Source organism: Salvia hispanica, chromosome 4, assembly GCF_029641045.1.
Source record: "Salvia hispanica isolate PSC_SH4W2 chromosome 4, Shi_PSC_v1, whole genome shotgun sequence".
Taxonomy (NCBI): domain Eukaryota; kingdom Viridiplantae; phylum Streptophyta; class Magnoliopsida; order Lamiales; family Lamiaceae; genus Salvia; species Salvia hispanica.
In genome coordinates this window covers 57,904,297-57,928,513 of record NC_142695.1, presented here as the reverse complement: position 1 = coordinate 57,928,513, position 24,217 = coordinate 57,904,297, and the positions used below count along the sequence as shown (strand labels likewise).

Below are 24,217 nucleotides of genomic sequence, written 5' to 3'. Positions count from 1 at the left end.
GAAGAAAAAAAAAAAGGATTTATATATATAAAATAAAGTGGCTAAACTAATTTATGGTTAATGGGCACGTTTATATGTTGAAAGCCCATATATATTTCCTAGGCCCAATATTTGGCCCATCGTAAGCCCAGATAAATTTTACTCCGTACCAGCCTCGGTCTGTTTATACCAGGCCTTTGTTTTACGAATATCATTTTGGGAAACAATTTTTTTTAAAAAAACTAATATTGATTTTACTATTTCGTTGACCTATAATCACAATTTGGATAATTTTCCTCAGAGATAAAATTCTTTATATTAACAAATTCAAAAAGTAGAATAAGCCATCCGAGTTCGATAAATTCCTCACTTTTCTTGTGTTTTACATTTGATGTCATGCAAAAGTTTATGAATTATGATTGATTTATTGTTTTAGCTGATTCTTTATTGGGAAATTTTGTGAATTTGTTGTTTGAGATGATAGAATATAATCTTTTTAATTGGAGATTGGTTGTTAGACAAGATATAGGATAAGCCAAGATAGACTTTATCTTAGATTAAATATGAATAAGGTGATATGATCATATGGATGATGACTAGACACATACACATTGTAATCTTACTACTTTGGTGGTGGGCTGGGAATGAGATACATTGTCAGTGGCCATGTCTTTTTTTTTTTTGGAGAAAAGGCAATCGAACAGGATATAAGAATAAACATGGTCTCTAATCATGTGCAGTAGTGTGAACCGAATGGTCCTTACTTTATTTGGAAATTAGCTAATTTCATAGGTAATCTAGGGAGTGGCCTTGTTTATAACTTGGTGTCATTAATTTATGGTTAGCTGCATTAAGTGTATATTTTACCAATACCTTTTTGAATTGACTTTATTTCATTATATTTGCTTAGTATACCCAAATGACAAACGTAACACTCATTTTATAAGAACCACATACAACTATGAAAATAAAGTGAAAGTACAAAAACACAAACATCCATTCTGAAAATAAAAGACAGACATCAACATAAAGTTTAGAAGGTAAAAAACAATCATAATGTTTACAAATGAAGATAAAAAGACTGAATACAAATTACAATAACTTGGAAACATCACCAGCATAATTTGGTTCACCTTGATGGAATGCTAAAGCACGTTGTTTCACCGCTGAAAAAATTGGGAATGTTACAATTCCAGAAAATGAAATATTGACATTAATATTTGAAAAGTGATGTGAATATAACAAATCCGAGTAAATGTTAATATACCTGTGTAATTCAGCTCTGTCTCCATTTGGATACAAACACCGCAATCCTGACATACAACCAATCTCTAGTATCATCGAACATGTTGAAGAATGCGATTCTCCATGGTTTCTTCATTATGAACGAACCAATAACTCCCCAAAATCCGAAGATAAAACCAAAGCCCATTGATATGCCAACTTCTTGCATAAATGAGAAGATGCTTCCATCTTTCTCTTTCATGTTTTCCTCTGAATTAGTGGTGGGTGGCCTCAAGATATCTCCCGGGCACTTCGGCAGAGGGTCGCCACATAGTCCATCGTTTCCGGCATAAGCGGATACATTGAAGCTCTGCAGTTGAGTACTTGTTGGAATTTTTCCAGACAAATCGTTGTTCGACAAATCAAGAAAACCAAGAGTGTGTATTTCTGCCAAACTTGTAGGTATTTGGCCAGAGAGTTGGTTACGAGATAGATCAAGAGAATCTAGCACCTCCAATTCACCAATATCTAGAATTATATTTCCTGTCAAACTATTTCTTGATAGATTCAAGGATCTTAACCCCCTCATAGTGGAAAATGATTTAGGAATGTTTCCGCTCAATCTATTGCTTGAAAAATCAATGAGTTTAAGAAGCCTGATATTTTTCCAATACTCATATTCCTTTCCTTTCCATTGAAATGAGGAATAGCCATAGCGCTCAATACGTGGTACAGGACCGGCGGGGAGATACTTGTAAATTAATGTTGGACGGAAAATGAATTCATTTTCAAGTGCACTTAAGGGCTCATTCTCACCGGACAAGACAGTAAAATTGTTGAAGCAATCAGGAATTATCCAAGATAGATTGTTTATAGACAAATCCAGAATTTGAATATTAGTAAGATTGCATATCTCGGAAGGAATACTACCATGCAATTTATTTCCACGAAGGTTTAGAAAGAGCATTCCATTCAGCTGGCCAATCCAAGTGGGGATCTCTCCTGTTAACTTATTCCCTTCAACATCAATGAATCTCAATCTTTGGCAATGTCTCAAACTGTTAGGCAATTCACCAGATAAATTATTACTATGCATTCGTAGTATAGTGAGACGATATATATCTCCTAAAGAGAGAGGAATATCACCCGAAAAGTTGTTGTTAGCCAAATTAAGGGTCTCCAAGTTGGGCATATTCTCCCAGCAGTTGGGAACCTCCCCTTCCAACTGATTATTGGAGAGGTCAAGGTAGTTAAGATTCTCTTGGCGAGTTTTGCAAATAGATGAAATTGAACCAGAGAACATATTTCCACTCAATAAAACAACATAAGCATAGGCAGGAAATGATGGTATATGACCCGAGAATTGATTGTAACTAAGATCCATATACTGAATGGACATGGATGAGAGATTCAGAACTGTACCACTTATTTGATTGTCGGAGAGATATAAGTGTTCCAATGATGAAGACATATTCCACAACCACCTTGGGGCTTCATCTGTTATATTGGCACCACGGAGATCAAGGGATAATAAATTCCTCTGAGTTCGAATCCATTTTGGAAATCGGCCCACATTGCACCCGGCTAAATATATGTCGTTCAATTGAAAAGGAGGACTCCAGTCAGGAGCATAATCCAGCATCAATAATGGATTGAATGATAGATCCAGTGACTTCAGCTTATAAAGCTTGGAGAAGTGGGATTCAGAGACTAAACCTTCCAAAGAATTATGAGAAAGATCTAGAAATTGAAGATTGGAGAGCTGGCCAATACTTGGAGGAACTAAACCATTCAAAGAATTATTAGATAGACCTAGAAATTGAAGCTCAGAGAGTTGGCCAATGCTTGAAGGAACTAAACCATCCAGAGAATTATCCCATAGATTTAGAAATTGAAGATTGGAGAGCTGGCCAATACTTAGAGGAATGGAGCCTGTAAAGTTATTGTATGAAAGGTCAAGTCTTATCAATGAAGGAAACGCTCTCGGGTCAGGCATCAATCCTGTGAATTGATTAGAAGACAAATCCAATGTTTCGAGTGATCTAAGTACAGAAGAAAACATAAAAGGAGATATGGAACTCAAAGAGTTAAATGAGAGATCGAGTGAGCGTAGATTGGTAATGTTCCCAAGCCGGGGAGGAATGCTTCCAGAAAAGTTACAACTCCTAAGAGACAAGTGTTGTAATTGTTTCATGGAACCAATGAATTCTGGGATTGGAATGGCTTCAAAAGCATTATCACTCAGGTCAAGTGAGCGTAGGTTGGTAAGATTTCCTAACTGAGGAAGAACACTCCCATTAAAGCTACAACTTGAAAGAAACAAGTGCTGTAACTGTTTCATGGAACTAACGAATTCTAGGATCGGATTATCTCCAAAGTCATTCCCACTAAAGTCAAGTGTGTGTAGATTGGTAAGGTTACCTAACTGAGGAGGAATGTTACCAGAAAAGCGACAATCCGAAAGAGATAAGTGTTGTAATTGTTTCATGGAACCAATGAATTTTGGAATCGGATTGCCTCCAAAGTCATTCCGACTAAGGTCAAGATAATATAAATGATGCAACTCAAGCAATGAAGAACGAAGCTCACCTTCCAAGTGACAATCATCACTACCTTTCCATTTACAATCATTATCAATATTGTTAAGCTGGAGGATGATGACATGGCCAGTGGTGTTGCTGCACTCAACACCGCGCCATTCACAGCATTCGTCGCCCTGCCACGATGAGAGAATATCAAACTCATCGAAGGTGCCATTCTTGAAGGTTAGAAGAGCTTCTCGCTCACTCTCAATGCATCTCACTTGTGCGTATCCTGAAACAAACACACAACAAAGAACAACAAGAACAAACTTGATTGCTAGTATTATTTTTTTAGAAATCATACTATCTTTATTCTTTACTGACGTATTGAAGTGAATTGTATTTATGGAATACTCCATTGTCAACAGTTTAAATAGGTAAAATTCCTAAAACGAGATCCAACTTACCTAGATGTTACGTAGACATTTCTCATGAATTGTCCAACATGTGAACATATGAATAAACTTTAACGTAAGAATTAAGTTTGAAATTAATGAAAGAAGACAAAATTGAGTAAAGCGAAGGCGGACTTAATTATAACTCCCTCCGTACCATAGAAATAGTTAATTGGAGATGACACGGTTTTAATATATAGTACTCCGTCCGTTTCCTCATAGTTGAGGCGAAACTTTTCGGCATGGAGTTTGAAAAAAAGATGTTGTGTTTGTTAAACAAACAAATAAATAAATAAATAAGAGAACGAAAAAAAAATAGAAAGAATAAAGTAAAAAGTTAATAAAGTAGAGAAAATAAAGTAAGAAAGAGAAAAAAGTTTTCGAAATGACTCAACTATGAGAGAACTTTCCGAAATGAAAAAATGACTCAACTATGAGAGAACGAATGGAGTAATTGGTAAAGTGAGATAGAAGAAAAATAGTAGTTGAAATAGTGTCGCAGATGGTTAGGCCCATAAATAAAAAAGTAAAAAGAGAATGAGAAAAATGAAATTTAGTCTATTTTTATGGGACGGAGTACAACTTAAAATATACTCTATTCGTTTCCTAAAATAAGAACTTTGGTGACGACACGAGTTTTAATACTCCCCTTCCTTGGGCAGCACGAGAATTTATGCAACTTAATTTTTTCTGTGAAGTGGAGAGAGTGAATATAATAGAGATAAAGGTGTTTCTATTTTTAGTATAGAGTTATCTTGGTAGGGACAAATCAAAAATGAAAGTGGGTCATATTTAGTGGGACGAAGAGAGTATTAAATTGGTAAAGTATAAGAGGGAAAGAGAAAAATAATTGAAGAAGTGTTATTAAAAAATTAGACACTTTATTAGAAGTAAAAAGGTTAAAAATTAGAATGTGAATCAATTTTTTGGAACCTACTAAAATTGCAAAATGAGATTATTAATGGGATAAAGGGAGTACAAAATCAATTGAGTAATGCACGGAGATTGTTCATGTTTCTCTGTCATCAATGAAATGATGTTTTACTATTTATTAATTAGATTGGAGTAAAATAATTTAAAACGATTGATTACGTTTATATAGTTGCAAAGATCGGGATACATATGGTAAATTCAAAAAAGGGACTTAATTGATACCATCATATAAATTTCAGAATTTTTATGATAAGAGTTAATATAGTCATTGAAGGGTTGGATATGAGATATTCAGTCTTTCAACTTTTTAGTAAATCTAGTGTAATGGTTTAAATAGGTAAAAGTAAGGTGATATTAGTTCTTCTTTTAAAAATGAAATTCAACTTAATTAGAAACTTGCAAAAAAAGAATACAAAGATTCTTTTCCAATTATACACAAACAAAATTTTAGGTAACGTCCAAAATCAATGGAAAAAAGGCATAAATAAATAAGGTGATATTAGTACTTTTATAAAAATAAAATTCAACTTGATTAGACAACTTGCAAAAAAATAAAGATTCTTTTCCAATTAAGTGAAGGAAGACTAAATAAGCATCACAAAAAATCTACAGCTTTGTGATATAAAAATAATACTCTCAACTATTTTTCATCCAATCACGCGGTTCTCCAACAACAACATATAAACAAAAGTTGACGAAAGACTTGCGTTTAAAACCAATCAAAACGACAAAATTATAAAGTGATGGTTGATTAATTTATGATGCAAAAAATATATAGTACATGATAAAATTAAAGATAATTCGTGTTCATTATATACTACTCCATCTATTCCATAGTAATTGAGTCATTTTTCATTTTAATACGTTGCATAGTAGTGGAGTTATTTCCATTTTTAGTAAAAGTTAACATATTTTACATGTGCATGATCAGCCACCTGAGGCATGGCCGTGTGTGCCGTTGCCTCCGACCTTTTGCACGTGGTGCTTTTCATTGAACATACTCCCTCCATCCACGAAAAATAGGACACATTGTGAATGACACGGGTTTTATTGTGGAATTGATAAAAATGACAAATGTGGGGTCCATATTATTATTAAGAGAAAAAAGAAAGAGAGTAGTGTTAGTGAAATGTGGGGTGGGGTCCATATAATTAGGAGTAAGGGAGAAGGGTAAATGACAAATGTGCTCTATTTCATGAAAAAAAAAATGACAAACGTGTTCTATTTTTCGTGGACGGATGAAGTATTTTACACCCACTATATAATTATTTGTTTTCCCGGAAATTACTTGAGTACTAATTGATGATAGAAATTCTTCAATAAGTGCAAAATACAAAATAAAATACATGTGGCCAAGTCATAGGTTAAATAAACATATGCGATAAATTCATGTCGTGTAATGTCATATCATGTTATGATTTATTATATTTCACTCCACATTTGGATTAATAATTGTTACAATCAACTAGTTATTGACGATGATACACAATTTAATTAGTTCGTTAGATGTCCTTCGGGAGCTAAGTTTTTAATTCAAGGATTTGAGTCACCCAATATGTAGGATGTAGCGTGATATGTGTGAATTAAAACTAAAAGCAAATAATTCAAATCTAAAGTATTTATAAACATTAACTGAATTAGTAAACTTAATTTATTATCTATTTTCGCATAATAATGTAAAATTTAAGATAAAATTATGTAAAGATATGGAGTAGTAGAAAAGTAGGATAATTAACTTAAGTGATTGAGTATTGATAGAAGATTTTATGTTGAAAGCCCATTTCTACTTCCGAGGCCCATTTTGAGCCCAGTTCAATTTTACCAATTTCTTTCTATCATGAGGTCCAGTGCTGCCAGCGTGTTTAAAGCCCATTTCTACTTCCAAGGCCCATTTAAAGGCTTAGTTTTACAATACCACTTCTTCCGTTCCATTATAATAGAATCATTTTGTCATTTTGGTACGTTCCATAGTAATAGAGTCATTTCCTTTATTAGTAAAAGTCAACACATTTTTCCACGTCTACTTTACTCTCTTACTTTATTTTCTCTTCATCTCTCTACCTTTTTCATTTTCCACTTTATTCTCCCTTTTACTTAACTCATCTAACAAAAATTTTCTTAATCTTCGTGCTGAAAAATAAATGTCTCTATTACTATGGAACGGAGGGAGTATCAATCTGAGAAACCATAACTTTAATAATTTAGCCACAGAGATTTCAAATTCAAAAGCAGAATAAGAAATTATGAATTCAGATGAATCACTCATTTATTTGGAATCGAGGTTAGTCCTTTGTTGTGTTATTTAATCTATGATCCGCACATTTGATGACAGGTAAAAGCATATGACTGATATCTTGTTTTGGGTGATTCTACTTTTTTCTATGTGACTATTGGGAAAGTTGAATCAAGGTTAGTCCTTTCTTGTTTTGGTATAAGTTAATTAATTTGATTAATTGATATGGATAATTTTTTGAAATTGGATTTGTTTTAGTGAATTTGTTGTTTGAGGTTTTATATTGTACTATTTTGTATTTTGATTATGTTATATGCTGTTAGAATAAAGAGAATTGGTAATTGAAGGAAACAATAAGGCTACAATTAGAGTTTATTCAAGAAATAAAGCAATCAATCAAGAATATTTTGGGATATTATTTTAACTAATTTGTTTTGGTTGAAAATCATTGAAAAAACTCAAAGCTGAAATTTGCAAAGTGTGGACATGGATTTAAAGGGCAAGAAACTAAGTATAAAAACACAAACATTCATTTCTAGAAGAAACAAATACACAACAAACATATGGTTTACAAATGAAAACATGAAACTGAAATAAAGTGAAAGTACATTGACACAATACACAAAAAAAGAGATTGAGAAAAACAATCCAAATTACTAGAACTTGGAAAGATCACCATTCACCAGCTATGAGTTTGACCTTGATTGAACAATAAAGCGCCTGGTTTCACCGCTGAAAAAAATAAGGATGTTATAAATCCAAAAATCAAATCATGATTGTAATATGTTAAAAGTAACATGAAGATAAAAAGATCAGAGTAAAATTTTTACCAAAAACTTTATTTAAGCGCTATAAATCAGGTTGATATTACCTGCATTTCAGCATTCCTGCTTCGTTTCCATTTGGATACAAACACAACAATCTTGACGTAGAACCAATCTCCAACATCATCAAACAAGTTGAAGAATGCAATTCTCCATGATTTCTTCAGTATGAATGAGCCAATAACTCCCCAAAATCCAAAGATAAAACCAAATCCCATTGATATGCCAACTTCTTGCATAAATGAGAAGTTGTTGTCGTCTTTCTCATTCGTGTTATCCACCGGATTAGTGGTGGGTGGCCTCAAGCTATCTCCGGGGCACTTTGGCAGAGGGTTGCCACATAGCCCATCATTATTGGCATAAACTGAGGCATTGAAGCTCTGAAGTTGAGTACCTGTTGGAATTTTTTCGGACAACTTGTTGTTTGACAAATCAAGAACACCAAGACTGTGTAATTCTACCATACTAGCCGGTATCTTGCCAGACAGCTGGTTATGAGACAGATCAAGAGAATCTAGCATCTCCATTTTGCCAATATCTGGAATTATATGTCCCACCAAACTATTTCTTGATAGATTGAGGGAATATAATCCTTTCATATCAGAAAATGACTTGGGAATGTTTCCGGTCAATCTATTGCTTCATAAATCAATAAGTTTGAGAAGCTTGATATTTCCCGAGTACTCATATTCCTTACCTTTCCATTGAAAGGATGAATATCCATTGCGGTTGCGGTCAATATTAGGTAAAACATGTCCGTAGCTTGACATGCCGACAATTATATTTGGACCACGAGGAGTGTGAAAATCCCCTAAGGCCACATTCTCCACAGTAGACAAGGTACGAAAGTTGTAGCAATCAGGTATTATCCAAGATAGATTGTTTATTGACAAATCCAGAACTCGAATATATAAAAGATTGCATATCTCGGGAGGAATCCTGCCATGCAATTTATTTCCACGAAAGTTTAGAAATTGCAATCTATGCAACTCGCCAATCCAAGCGGGGATCTCTCCTGTTAACTTGTTTCCTTCAACATCAATTAATATCAACATATGGCAATCTCTCAAACTGTCAGGAAATTCACCAGATAAATTATTACCATGCATTTGGAGTATCTGGAGCTCAAGTAAAGCGCCTAAAGAGAGAGGAATTTCACCAGAAAAACTGTTGTTAGCCAAATAAAGGATGCGCAAGTTGGGCATTTTCTCCCAACAGTTGGGAACCTCTCCAGCCAACTGATTATTTGAGAGGTCAAGGTACATAATGTATGCAAGTTCAACGTGGAGAGCTTTGCAAATTGAACCAGAGAACATATTTCCACTCAATAAAATATTAAAAGCATGGACAGGAAATGATGGTATATGACCTGACAATTGATTGCTACTAAGATCCATATGGTGGATTGAGGTGGATGAGAGATTTGGAACTGTGCCACTTATTTGATTGTCAGAGAGATATAAGTGTTCTAATGAAGACAACAAATTCCACAGCACCCTTGCGGCTTCATCTCTTATATTGGCATCACTGAGATCAAGGGATGTCAAATTCCTTTGAGATCGTATCCATTTTGGAAAATACGGACCCACATTGCACCCGGCTAGAGATATACTAGTCAACTGAAAAGGAGGACTCCAATCAGGGGCAATATCCAAGTTCAATAATGGATTGAAGGATAAATCCAGTTTAGTTAACTTGTGAAGCTTTATGAAGTGGGATTCAGAGACTAAACCTTCGAAAGAGTTATGAGAAAGATCTAGAATTTGAAGTTCGGAGAGTTGGCCAATACTTAGAGGAATGGAGCCGGTAAAGTTATTACCGGAAAGGATAAGTTCAGTCAATGAAGGAAATGCTCTCGGGTCTGGGATTGATCCACTGAGATTATTATAGGACAAGTCCAGTGATTGTAGGTTGGTAAGGTTCCCTAACTGGAGAGGAATGGCCCCGGAAAATTGACAACCCTGAAGAGACAATTCTTGTAACTGATTCATGGAACAAATGAATTCTGGGATTGGAATGCCTCCGAAATCATTCCCGTTGAGGTCAAGAAGATTTAAGTAATGCAACTTGAGCAATGAGGATCCGATATTACCTCTTAAATCTTTATCGTTAAGGTAGAGGTTGATGACATGGCTTGTGGTGTTGCTGCACTCAACACCAGCCCATTCGCAGCATTCATCGCCTTGCCATGACGAGAGATAGCGGCCATACTCATCGATGAGGCCATTCTTGAAGCTTAGAAGAGCTTCTCTCTCCCTTTCAATGCATCTCGTTTCTGCATCTCCTGAAACAAACACACATAAAAGAAGAAGCAGAAGATATTTGATTTCTAATGTTTTATCCGAAATCATCCTCTCTTTAGTCTTTACTGATGTATAAAGGGTAATGTATTTGTGGGATACTCCATTGTATCAACTCCAACGCTCTTAAATAGAGGTAAACAGAATGTTGATAATCATTGATAACTATCACCACTTTTCCAATTAAGAAAAGACTAATTCATGATATGAGAACGTAAAAATTTGGGTTGAAATAATGCTCCCAATCAAACTAACTTAACGCAAGAATTGCGTTCAAAATCAAGAAAAATAACATGTAGTATAACCACTAAAAATGCTACTCTATTATTTTGTTCTTTGATTAAATAATTATCCAGTATAAATAATTTAAAAGTTTATCTCAGTCAATGGTTTATTTCGTCTTTAATGTTTAATCGTTGTTTCAATTTTATTATATTTAATCGAGTATTTTAATAAAAAAATGAGACTCGTTTTATTAGAAAGAAATATTTACTAAAATGAAATAGTCTAATATTGGATAATAAAAATGGACTATTTTTAGGGACAAACAAACTTAATTATTTCATATACTAAATTTCCTAGATAACTGAATTTCTACATTATTAATATTTTCAAGTTTCCAAACTTGATCATTGCCACCAAGCTGTTACAGACCAATGTCCCACATCAGTTGATCGTAATAACGTAACGTGGAAATTAGGGTAGGGTTTTAAATGACGAAAGAATTCCTAATAAACAAAACTTGCGTTCAAAATCAATGAAAACAAAGACGCAATCCATAGTAAACTGCAGGCTGTCTAAATTACTATTCCCTAAAAATCTGCATAATAAATTGAAGAATGAAATGCAAAATTGGTATCTAGTGAATACAAAAAGAAGATTAATTTATACATATAGTGTTAAATTTCCAAGATAACCGACTTTTGATATTAATAGTATTATTTTGTTAATTATTATACTCCTTATATCTTGTTATTAACGATATTAATTTTATGAATAGCATAAAAATCAAATTTCAAAATTTGAACCAGCAGTACGAAGATATATATGTCTCTGGCATCTATTGGGGAAAATTGCTATTATAACAATAAATAAAATAAATAAAACCCAAGGGGTGTGGTCGAGTGGCATGAGTCTTGTCCATCCTTAACCAAATGGCCATGGGATCGATCCCTACCTTTGGGTATGGAGCAGCTTCAGCTTTAAATTCTTGGGCTAGCTGTCCTAGCCATTGAGGTGCCTACAAATCAGCAAGGTGAATAGTAGCTGGACCGCCGGTAGATACCCTTGGTAATTAACATAAAAAATAAATAAAATAAATAACAAATTCGAAAACATTAGGAAATATAAGCTCTTCTGAAATTAACATGAAATGAACACTTGCAACGATTTGATCCATTTAATTTAAATAGAAAGATTTGTTTCAAAGGTATATAAAATCACCAAAAATCAAAAGCAACAAGCTGAAGCGCATAGAACAATTCTTTTATATCTTTACTATTTAACATGAGGTTTAGGGTTTATTAAGTCATTGTTGTTACCCTAATTTGTTTTGTGTTTTCTCCGCAAACAATTTTAGTGGATATTTTGGTTCCTTGCGTATAGAAAAATGAGGTGAAAGACAAAGACTACTTAGTCAAGTTTTAAGAATTAAAAGTCATTTTTCCAATATATCTCAATTATTTGGAACGTTACCAAACCCACTACATAATGTTATGGTTTCCTATAAATGATTTCACTACTAAGTACTAATTGATGAGAGAAATTCTTCAATAATTCAATTGACCAAAAAGTCATTGTTGAGTTTGACTGAAATAGCACAGCGCTAATTTTTTTAAATTGAAAAAAATTGTATACTCTAATTTTGGATTAATTAATTATAACGATCTATGTTAAATGATGACATAGCACAATTCAATTCCTAGAAGTTCCTCCTCCAAATGTGTGTGTGAATCATATAGTAATTCTTGATTGGATTAGTAAACTCAAATTAATTATCATAAAGTTATACTTACAGCTAAGGAATTAAATTTAAGAAATAAAAGGATATAAAAATAGAGCAAATTAAAAGTGGCTAAACTAATTTATGGTAATTGACACATTTATATGTTAAAAGCCCCCAAATATACTTCTCAGGCCCAATATTCAGCCCATCTTTAGTTTAGCTGGATTTTACCAGCCTCGGTTTGTTTGTACCACTAAAGGCCTTTGTTTTACGAGTATCATTTTGGGAAATATTTAAAAAAAAAAAAAAAAACAAGTAAATATCTCATTTTACCATCTCGGAGTGTTTGCATTTAAAGTCTCATTTGCTTTATATATAAAAGTGGAACACACATTCCACAAGGTCATCTTCTCCTCTTTTCTTCACAAAGTCAAACATCTTTTTAAAACCCGTTCTGAGTCAAAATGAGAGGGAGGAAGTATTCATTTTATTTGTTTGACATAGATTCACAATTTGGATAGTTTTGCCTCAGAGATGAAAAATTCTTTATATTTACAAATTCAAAAGTAGAATAAGCAATAAAGTTAATAGAATATCTCACTTTCTTTGCAGTTGCGTCTTTGATCCTATCATTTATATGATGTTAGGTAATAGCATAAGATTGATTTCTCTTCGACATTGAAATTTAAAAAGAAATCTTTGTGCGTTAAGTGAGGAGACAATATTAACTGAATATAGGAGTTGTGGCATATGGATTGACATGAATATTTTAAATATTTTTTGTTTATATATTTAGAAAATATTAAATATTCTCTGTATTAGACAATATTACACAATATGAGTATACTACTCTTTACGTACATAGAATACAGTGCATATACATAGCATTTTTCCTACTATCATTGAAAAAAACTCAAAGCTGACACTTGCAAGAGTGTGGATATGGATTTAAAGGGAAAGAAACTCATAATAAAAACACAAACATTCAATTCTAGAAGAAACAAATACACACCAAACATAGAGTTTACAAATGAAAGCAAGAAATTGAAACAAAGTGAAAGTACATTGCTGTAATTCATAACAAAGGGATTGATAACAATCAATCCAAATTATAGTAACTTGGAAAGATCACAAGCCATGTTAAAGTGCCTTCACCGCTGAAAAAAATGAGGATGTTATAAATCAAAAAATCAATTTTTGATTGTAATATGTTAAAAATAAGGCGAAGATAAAAAGTTGCGTAAATTTTACTCCCTCCGTCCCCTTGACAAACACGGATTTTGCATGTTTTTAAGGGCTAGATTTGACTCATTTTAAATGTCAATCATGCAAATTATGTTCTTAAATTTCATATGTTATACATTTGGTATTTTTAATGTGTTTGTTGATAAATGATAGAAAAAGATAGAAAAAAAGGTGCAAAAAGGCCAAGGTGCAGCAGCCTCTGTTCGAGCCCATTCTGCCATAAGATTTGGAGTCCAATCAGTGATTTATGCATATCATTCTCTTCCTCTTCGAAAGAGCTTCGCGTGGATATCTCGCACGTCTCAATCGGAGTTCTGTGGAGAAAGTTATGTCTATTCTACGAACGTTGCGCAGTGCAGTCAAAGCTGGCGGGAATTTAGGCGGGAATTCACGGAAGAAATGAATTATTATATTGTGAAGCCCAATCTCTCCTATTTCTTATAGGCCACGAAAATTATCAAAAATTAACCTTTTTCCAACCTATAAATACCTCTAACCTAATTCATAATCTTCATCTCAGAGCCTCCAATCCTTCTCCCTCTCTACCTTCTTCCATCCCACAATCCACACATATAATCATCCATCTTCCATTGGAGCAGAGTTCTGCAGATCCAGGCAAGAGAAGACTGAATATTGAAGATTCAACCTTGGGTTTTATCAATTTCTTTCATGTCTCGTACTTTATTTGTAGTTTTTACTTGTCTATGAGTAGAACATCTTTTGTGGATTTTTTGGTGAAAATATTCAATGGATTTTCCTTGTTAGCTCTTGCAGTTATTTGATTTATCCTTGTGTCTTTTACATTCAATTGATTAGCTACCTTTTGAATACATGCTAGAGTTGATTAGAGTACTCGGGAGACGAAATAATTAACTTGGACGAGGGATAATTCACACTTTTATTCAATAGAACTCGGGAGAGTTGAGGTTTCACGTGAGGTCAGTGGTCTTACAATCTTTTAGGAGTTAGGTCTAAGAATTAGAAGGGGACTTCAATTATTACACCTAATCTACGGATTTCTCACCTCGGGAGGGGGTTTAATCTAGTTAAGTGACCGACTTAATAACTCTAGAGACCGTAATTCAAGGAAGTCAATTGTGTTTTGATCCTAAAATTCTACTTTCTTACGCCTGTTTTGTATCATATGTTTTTATGCTTTCTTTTATTTGTTTATTTATTTTCTGTCTAGTTTAATAAACCAAACCCAAAAATTTCTGTGTCTCTAGATAGTATATGACGCTTAGTATATGGTAGTCAGTTGCAATCTTATTCTCTGTGTTCGATATCCCGGTACTGACCTTTAGCTATACTAGATCTACCATGTATACTTGCAGGTATTTTTAGTGCTAATAAATAGTACCCCCTAATATTGTCCCACTTTGACCCGGCGCGGGTTTTAAGAAACATAATAAAAAGAGAGTTGAAAAAGTTAGTGGAATGTGAGTTCTACTTTTATACATTAATTTTATAATAAAATGTGAGTAGGAATGGGTTTGTAGAATATGACCTCCACTACCAAAAATTGTGCATAATGAAATGAGACAAATTTTGTGGGACGAACGGAAATGGAAACGGAAAAATAGGAAAAACTTTCAGGTACTGAGGGAGTATGTTATTTGCGAAAATTAACCTAGAACTGTATCAAAGAGTAAAAAATGTATACCTGCATTTCAGCTTCGTCACCATTTGGATACAACCACAACAATCTTGACATAAAACCAATCTCCAACAGCATCTAACAAGTTAGAGAATGCAACTCTCCATGATTTCTTCAGTATGAATGAGCCAATAACTCCCCAAAATCCAAAGATAAAACAAAAGTCCATTGATATGCCAACTTCTTGCATAAATGAGAAGTTGTTGCCGTCTTTCTCATTCGTGTTATCCACCGGATTAGTGGTGGATGGCCTCAAGCTATGTTCAATGCACATCAATAGAGGATTGCCACAAAGTCCATCATTCCCGGCATAAGACGAAGCATTGAAGCTCTGAAGTTGAGTACTCGTTGGAAATTTTCCACACAAATTATTGTTCGACAAATCAAGAACACCAAGAGTGTGTATTTCAGCTAGACTTGTAGGTATCTTGCCAGAGAAATGGTTATGAGATAGATCAAGAGAATCTAGTATCCCCATTTTCCCAATGTCCGAAATAATATGACCCGTCAAACTATTTCTTGAAAGATTCAAGGAATTTAAATTGCTCATACTGGAAAATGACTTGGGAATGTTCCCAGTCAATCTATTGCTTGAAAAATCAATGAGTTTGAGAAGCCCGAGATTTACCTTTCCATTGAAATGATGAATATGCATACTCCCATGTTTCTTAGCCTCCAAACCGTGTACCAATAGTATTAACATAAGCATATGTGCCACTGGTACTCTCACTTGCCAAGAGAGTGAAATTGTCGAAGCAATCAGGTATTATCGAAGACAGATTGTTTATCGATAAATCCAGAACTTGAACATTAGTAAGATTGCATATCTCGGGAGGAATACTGCCATGCAATTTATTTCCACGAAAGTTTAGAAATTGCATCTGATACACCTTGCCAATCCAAGATGGTAGCTCTCCTGTTAGCTTGTTTCTTCCAATATCAATGATTCTTAATTCTTGGCATTGTCTCAAATTGTAAGGCAACAAACCAGAAAAGCCATTACTATGCAACAGGAGTCCAAGTAATTCTTTTAAGTTGCCGAAAGAGGAAGGAATTTCACCCAAAAAACCATTGTTAGCCAAATTGAGGTATCTCAAGCTTGGCATTTTGTCCCAACAGTTGGGAACCTCTCCTGTCAACTGATTGTTTGATAGTTCAAAGTATTCGAGATAATCATGGGGAGTTTTGCAAAGAGATGAAATTGAACCCGAGAACATATTTCCATTCAGCTGAATGTGCGAAGCATTGAAAGGAAATAATGGTATAGGACCTCGGAATTGATTGTAACTGAGATCCATATACCTAATGGAGGTGGATAAGAGATTCGGAACTGTGCCACTTATTTGATTGTAGGAGAGAAATAAGTATTGTAACGAGGGAGAAGTACTCCACAACCACCAGGGGACTTCATCTGTTATATGGGTGCCATTGAGATTAAGGTATGTCAAATTCCTCTGAGTTTGAAGCCATTTTGGAAAATATGGGCCCACTCTGCACCAGGCTAAATTCAATTTATCCAACTGAAAAGGAGGAGTCCAATTAGAGGGAATATCCAAGATGAATGAATTGAAGGATAGATCTAGTGACTTTAACTTATGAAGCTTGGAGAAGTGGGATTCAGAGACTAAACCTTCCAAAGAATTATGAGAAAGATATAGACTTTGAAGCTTTGAGAGTTGGCCAATGCTTAGAGGAACTGAACCTTTGAAAGAATTTTGTGAAAGATCTAGATCTTGAAGCATGGAGAGATGGCCAATAGTTACGGGTATGGAACCGGTAAAGTTATTGTTTGAAAGGTCGAATTCTGTCAATGAAGGAAATGCTCTCAGGTCCGGCATTGATCCGTTGAGATGATTATTGGACAAGTCTAGTATTTTGAGTGATTTAAATACAATACCAAGTTGAGATAGAGATACACAACACAAAGAGTTGAATGAGACGTCAAGTAAGCGTAGGTTGGTAAGATTCCCCAACTGAGGAGGAATACTCCCAGAAAAGTTACAACCCCCAAGGTATAGATGTTGTAATTGTTTCATGGAACCAATGAATTCTGGTATCGGAATGCCTCCAAAATCATTCTGACTAAGGTCAAGTGAACGTAGGTTGGTAAGGTTCCCTAACTGAGGAGGAATGCTCTCAGAAAACATAGAGAATTGAAGAGACAAGTGTTGTAATTGGTTCATGGAACCAATGAATTGTGGGATGGGAATTTCTCCGAATTCATTCCAACTAAGGTCAAGTGAGCGTAGGTTGGTAAGTTTCCCTAACTGAGGAGGAATAATCCCACTAAAATAATAATTCTCAAGAGACAAGTGTCGTAATTGTTTCATGGAACCAATGAATTTTGGGATAGGAATGCCTCCAAAATCATTATGACTGAGGTCAAGATGATTTAAATGATCCAACTCATGCAATGAAGAGCCAATCTTACCTCTCAACTTTGCAGAATAATGTGAATTAAGTTGGAGGGTGATGACATGGCCAGTGGTGTTGCTGCACTCAACACCATGCCATTCGCAGCATTCGTCGCTTCGCCACGATGAAAGAATACCATGCTCATCGATGAGGCCATTCTTGAAGCTAAGAAGAGCTTCTCTCTCACTCTCAATGTGTAACACCCCAGAACTTAGAACCCTAATTTTAGAGCCCTAGAATTAATTGTTGATGACGTGGAATCGAGAATGCTTTTATTTCCTGATATGAGTTTGTGTTGAAAGTTTGAAAAGTCAAACTATTTGATTTAATGATGTGGCATATGATTTATTTATTGATTATGTGATAAATTATTTGTTTAAGGGTGAGTGAGAATATTAGAGAAAATTTCCATAAATACTAGTCACCCTAATCCTCATAATTTTCGAACCCTAGCCCCCTTTTTGAAGAGGATTTCTATTTTTCCAGATATAATTTGACCTTTGGGATATTTATCCAATTTAAAATCAAAGAGCCAATTATTTCCTTATTTTAAAGGAGGAAAATCGAGCCCCATATTTTTCCTAGGTGATTTTCGAAAATCACACATGTAGGAAGGAAATATTATTTTGCCTATTTAATTGATCCCTTGTTTGATTTCCTTCCATACCTAGAATTTAATTATTCTACCAAATCTTTCCATACTTCAAGAGATCTTGCCTTACTTTATTTTAGTTAGTATTCAAAAATCCATGCCTTATTTAAAAGGGCTAGAAATCGCCCCTTACCTTGCTTCATGGAGGATTTTCCTTATTTTTATTTTGCTCCATGATATTTTATTCTATATGGAAAAATACCAAAACAAAATCTTGGCTTTTTGGAAGGCCATATTTTCGAAAATCTCATGCCTAGTACCCTAATCTATTTTTGTTAATTCTTCTTCCCTACTTCACAATATTAATTTATTTGATTATGGAGAATAAAATCTTACCATATACTCTATAGATCTTTTTGGACTCTATAAATGAGAGAAGACCCCAACCCTAAACCCCATATTTTCGGCCCCCACTACCCCACTCACTCTCTCAAATTTTCTTCTTCTACTCTCCAATATTTTGCTATCTTTTGGAGAAGAATTGAATTTTGATCCAAGAACTTTGAAGGATCAAGGCTAATACTTGTTTTCCACCGATCGTTTTTCCTCTAGAAGGTATTTTGTTTAAGAATTATACTTGCTCTCCTTCTACTTCTTCTTTTTCTTCTTCTAACCGATTAATCGGTCTTCTTGAACCCTCATGCATCTTGGTTGAGTGAAAAAAGGGATAAAAAGGGATGTGGGAACATGTATGTGTGTGTGTGCCGTGTGGGTGTGTGTATGTGTGTGCCGCGTGTGTGTGTGTGTTGTGTTGTGTAGTGTGTGTGTTGGTTGGTTAATTAATCTTGTGTGATAAACATGATCTTGATTAATTAGTAATGATAAGATAGATCGTTGGGAAGAGGGAAAAAGTAATGAGACATGCATGAGTAAGAGTAGTATTGAACCTAATTTGTGCCATGTGCCTATGTGATTAAAAAGGGAGACTTTGGTTGCGAAGCCGGATAACGGAAAAGAAACTACTTGAAAACTAAGCAGTCGAGGTGGGCTTTACTTTAAAAACTCTCTTTATTTTATCAAAATATCGTTCGGTGTTATAAGGGTGGTTTAACTGTTATGTCATGCCTATGTTTGTTTAAATGTGATTGTTGGTTATGTTATACGAATTCGGGTCTGAGTACGGGCCGCAAATCATTCAATCATGATTTGCAGATTGCATGACTGCATAGCTTTATTTTTTTTGGTTTGACCACAGGTGTTGCGAATCCACCTTCAGCGGAATCGGATTAATCCTACTCGACGGACTTGCAGATTAAGGCCCAAAAGTCTCCCAGCGGTTGGTGAGGTTTGAACCCTTTATAGAATAACAAAACAAATAGTTGAAGGTAAGAAGCACCAAATAATAATATAGAGTATAATATTTAAAAATATTATACGTATAATAATATTAATATGTCATTGTTCCTTTTATTAAAATTATAAAAGTATAACAAAAGGTGGGAATCGTATCGAGTACCAGAGCTTTGTGGGGTTAACGCATATTAATATAAATTCATTTACTCATTAGTTTGAATGATAACAATGTCTCCTATTTATAATAGAATTACCCTCGACTTACTTAACAACAAAATAATACTATATGGAAGATATGATCAAAATAATACTATATGGAAGATATACTTAACAACAAAATAATACTATATGGAAGATATGATCAAAATAATACTATATGGAAGATATGATGAATTAATAATACACTAAATAATAAGATGTGGTAGATAGATATGCTTGTTGATTTGTGCTCGTATCAGTAAATCAAATTATTTTTATATAATGTAAATAGAAGTAAGACTAATTTTTATGGAAAGGATTAAAATAGAAAAGGAATATATTTTATGGATAGAATGAGTATAATTTAATGGACAAAATCTACCAAAATGAAAGTATCATAGCCCAATAACGTATTGGGCTGATTTATTAAAGCAACCAAATTGGCCCATGGTTTTATTGCTTAACATGATTTTGGCCCATGCTCTATATTTAGGTTCGATTGATTTTTCTTTCAGTTTCAGTCTATCGTCTTATGAGTTCTCATCATGGGTTTGTTACACTCAAATTAATTAAATTTAGTAGTGGTAGCATATGGATTGGCATGGATATTTCAAAATGTTGTTTATTTATTTATCAGAAACTCTATATTAAACTTATACTTAACACTAATTATAGCGCATATGCATAGCATTTTCCTTCTATGCAAACAAAGTGCTAAAATTATAAAAACACAAACATTCATTTATAGAAGAAAACAAATACAAACCAAAGGAAAAATAACTAAATAAGGTGAAATAAGATTGACACAATTCACACAAAAAGAGATGATAAAAACAACAAAATTACTACATTAACTTGGAAAGATCACTGGTCCTGAGCGTCGTTCACTTTAATTAAACACCAATGCGTGCAGTTTCAACTTTCACCGCTGAAAAAAATGGGGATGTTATGAATCCAATTATCAAATCTCGATTGTAATATTGTAAAAGTAATGTGAAAGTTGTAGTAAATTTTATGTTATTTGCGAAAATTAGCCGGAAACTTTACTTAAGCGCAACAAAACATTACCTGCATTTCATCTTCATCTCCATTTCCATTTGGATACGAACACAACAATCCTAACGTAGAACCAATCTCCAGCAGCATCAAAGAAGTTGAAGAATGCAATTCTCCATGACTTCTTCAGTATGAATGAACCAATGACTCCCCAAAATCCAAAGATAAAACCAAAGCCCATTGATATGCCAACTTCTTCCATAAATGAGAAGTTGTTGCCATCTTTCTCATTCATGTTGTCCCATGGATTATTGGTGGGGCAGTTTGGCAGAGGGTCGCCACATAGTCCATCATTATCAGCATAAGATGATGCATTGAAGCTCTGCAGTTGAGTACCCGTTGGGATTTTTCCGGACAAATTGTTGTTCGACAGATCAAGAAAACCAAGAGTGTGTATTTCTGCCAAACTTGTAGGTATCTTGCCCAAGAGTTGGTTATGAGATAGATCAAGAGAATCTAGCATATGCATATTACCAATATCTGGAATTATATGCCCGGTCAAACTATTTCTTGACAAATTCAAGGATATCAATCCTCTCATAGTGGAAAATGATTTGGGAATGTTTCCGGTCAATCTATTGCTCGAAAAATCAATGAGTTTGAGAAACATGATATTTTCCCAATACTCACGTTCCTTACCTTTCCAATGTAATGATGAATATCCAAAGCGCTCAATATGAGGTGCAAGATAATTGTGCCGGAATGCAACAGACATTACTGAAAAAGAACCATATACAAATTGACGGGCATCCATTGGCACCTCCTTGCTCGACAAGGCAGTAAATTTGTTGAAGCAATCAGGTATTATCCAAGATAGATTGTTTATAGACAAATCCAGAACTTGAATATTAGTAAGATTGCATATCTCGGAAGGAATACTTCCGTGCAATTTATTTCCACGAAGGTTTAGAAAGAACAATTCATACAGCTGGCCAATCCAAAATGGGATCTCTCCTGTCAACTTGTTTCCTTCAACATCAATGAAACTCAATCTTTGAGAAAGTCTCAAACTATTAGGCAATTCACCACATAAATTATTACCATGCATCCGTAGTGTACTAAGATCTGGTAAACCGCCCAAAGAGAAAGGAATTTCACCCGAAAAGTTATTGTTAGGCAAATTAAGGATCTCCAAGTTGGGCATATTCTCCCAGCAGTTGGGAACCTCCCCTTCCAACTGATTACTGGAGAGGTCAAGATAGTTAAGGTTCTTTTGGTGAGTTTTGCAAATAGATGAAATTGAACCAGAGAACATATTTCCACTCAATAAAACAACAGAAGCATTGACAGGAAATGGTGGAGAATTGATTGTAACTAAGATCCATACACCAAATGGACATGGATGAGATATTTGGAACTGTACCACTTATTTGATTCTCGTAAAGATATAAGTAATGTAATGAAGAAGACATATTCCACAACCATATTGGGGCTTCATCTGTTATATTGGCACCACTGAGATCAAGGTGAAACAAATTCATCTGAGTTTGAATCCATTTTGGAAATTGGCCCACATTGCACCTGGCTAAATTTATATAATTCAACTGAAAAGGAGGACTCCAATCAGGGGCGTTATCCAACATCAATAGTGGATTGAAGGATAAATCAAGTCTATATAACTTGTTAAGCTTTATGAAATGGGATTCAGAGATTAAACCTTTCAACGAATTATAAGAAAGATCTAGAAACTGAAGCTCGGAGAGTTGGCCAATACTTGGAGGAACTAAACCTTCCAAAGAATTATGAGAAAGATCTAGAAGTTGAAGCTTGGAGAGTTGGCCAATACTTAGAGGAACAGAGCCTGTAAAGTTATTTTTTGAAAGGTCTAGTTCTATCAATGAAGGAAACACTCTCAGGCTTGGCATTAAACCAGTGAATTGATTATCAGACAAGTGCAACGTTTCGAGTGATCCAAATACGGAACCAAACATAAAAGGAGATATGGAACTCAAAGAATTATGCGAGAGATCGAGTGTGCATAGGTGGGTAAGGTTCCCTAACTGAGGAGGAATGCTTCCAGAAAAGTTACAACAGCTAAGAGACAAGTGTTGTAATTGTTTCGTGGAGCCAATGAATTCCGGGAAAGGAATGCCTCCAAAATAATTCCCACTGAGGTCAAGTGTGCGTAGGTTGGTAAGGTTCCCTAACTGAGGAGGAATGCTTCCAGAAAAGTTACAACCTCTAAGAGACAAGTGTTGTAATTGTTTCATGGAGCCAATGAATTCCGGGAAAGGAATGCCTCCGAAATAATTTCCACTGAGGTCAAGTGTGCTTAGGTTGGTAAGGTTCCCTAACTGAGAAGGAATGCTTCCAGAAAAGTTACAACCACTAAGAGACAAGTGTTGTAAATGTTTCATGGAACCAATGAATTCCTGCATAGGAATGCCTCCAAAATAGATCGAAGAAAGGGCAAGAGAGTTTAAATGGTGCAACTCAAGCAATGAAGAACGAACCTCACCTTGCAATTCACCAACATAATCCATATAAATCTGGAGGGTGATAACGTGGCCAGTGGTGTTGCTACACTCAACACCTCGCCATTTGCAGCATTCGTTGCCTCGCCATGACGAGAGAACACCTTGCTCGTCGATGAGGCCATTCTTGAATGTTAGAAGAGCTTCCCTCTCACTCTCTGTGCATCTCACTTTTGCATATCCTGAAACAAGCAAATAGGAAAGAACAACAAAAACAAATTTGATCGCTATTCTTTTTTTAGAAATCATACTTTCTTTAGTGATGGATGGAAATGAATTATTTTTGTGGGATAACCATTGTATCAACTCCAACGCTTTAAATAGAGGCGTAAACATGAAATTTGGACATAATGAATGATTAGACAGTGTAATAGAGGCGTAAGAAATGGGTTCGAAATCAACGAAAAAGACAGATAGTAAAGCAATTAGAAAAAGTGATCACTGATCACCAAAGACTGGAGTCAACTCTCACGAATTAAAAGTCTTTTTTTTTTTTTTTTTTATACGGGTAGATGGCAGATCACCAATTTATTATGCTTATTGTTTCCATTTATATACAGATTCTTCATCTATATGATATATATATTCATTCTCCATTTATTTATTTTTATAGTTTTCATATTTTTACCATAAATTTATGTATAAAAATTATTTAAGATCACTAAATAATTATATTTGCAATGTAAGGATAAATGCATAAATATATCGGGGGTTCTTTTGTAGCCGACACTGTTTTTCACGATAATCATCGTATGTATTATACACCCTCCGTTTCATAGTGGTGGAGTCATTTTTTTTCATTTTGGTACGTT

At 34.5% G+C, this 24,217-nt stretch overlaps 1 protein-coding gene and 3 pseudogenes across 2 annotated transcripts; all 4 read right to left on the bottom strand.

Moving 5' to 3' along the window:
- Window positions 1–1,000: 1,000 nt before the first annotated feature.
- Window positions 1,001–4,217, bottom strand: LOC125195534 (receptor-like protein EIX2). Its single transcript, XM_089069951.1, has 2 exons — window positions 1,247–4,217; window positions 1,001–1,145 (listed from the first exon to the last, which is right to left on the bottom strand). Exon 1 carries the CDS (start codon window positions 4,142–4,144, stop codon window positions 1,256–1,258), a length of 2,889 nt encoding a protein of 962 aa, XP_088926077.1. The 5' UTR covers window positions 4,145–4,217; the 3' UTR covers window positions 1,001–1,145; window positions 1,247–1,255.
- A 3,985-nt stretch (window positions 4,218–8,202) lies between these two features.
- Window positions 8,203–10,577, bottom strand: LOC148929683 (uncharacterized; annotated as a pseudogene).
- A 4,732-nt stretch (window positions 10,578–15,309) lies between these two features.
- Window positions 15,310–20,949, bottom strand: LOC148929682 (receptor-like protein EIX2; annotated as a pseudogene).
- Window positions 20,591–23,654, bottom strand: LOC125195972 (receptor-like protein EIX2; annotated as a pseudogene). The gene is made up of 2 exons (XR_007171810.2): window positions 20,944–23,654; window positions 20,591–20,803 (listed from the first exon to the last, which is right to left on the bottom strand). The product of XR_007171810.2 is annotated as a receptor-like protein EIX2 (transcript).
- Window positions 23,655–24,217: the final 563 nt, after the last annotated feature.

Coding starts and splice junctions, on each gene's coding strand:
- LOC125195534 (XM_089069951.1), bottom strand. CDS start 4,144: ATGGAGTATTCCATAAATACAATTCACTTCAATACGTCAGTAAAGAAT.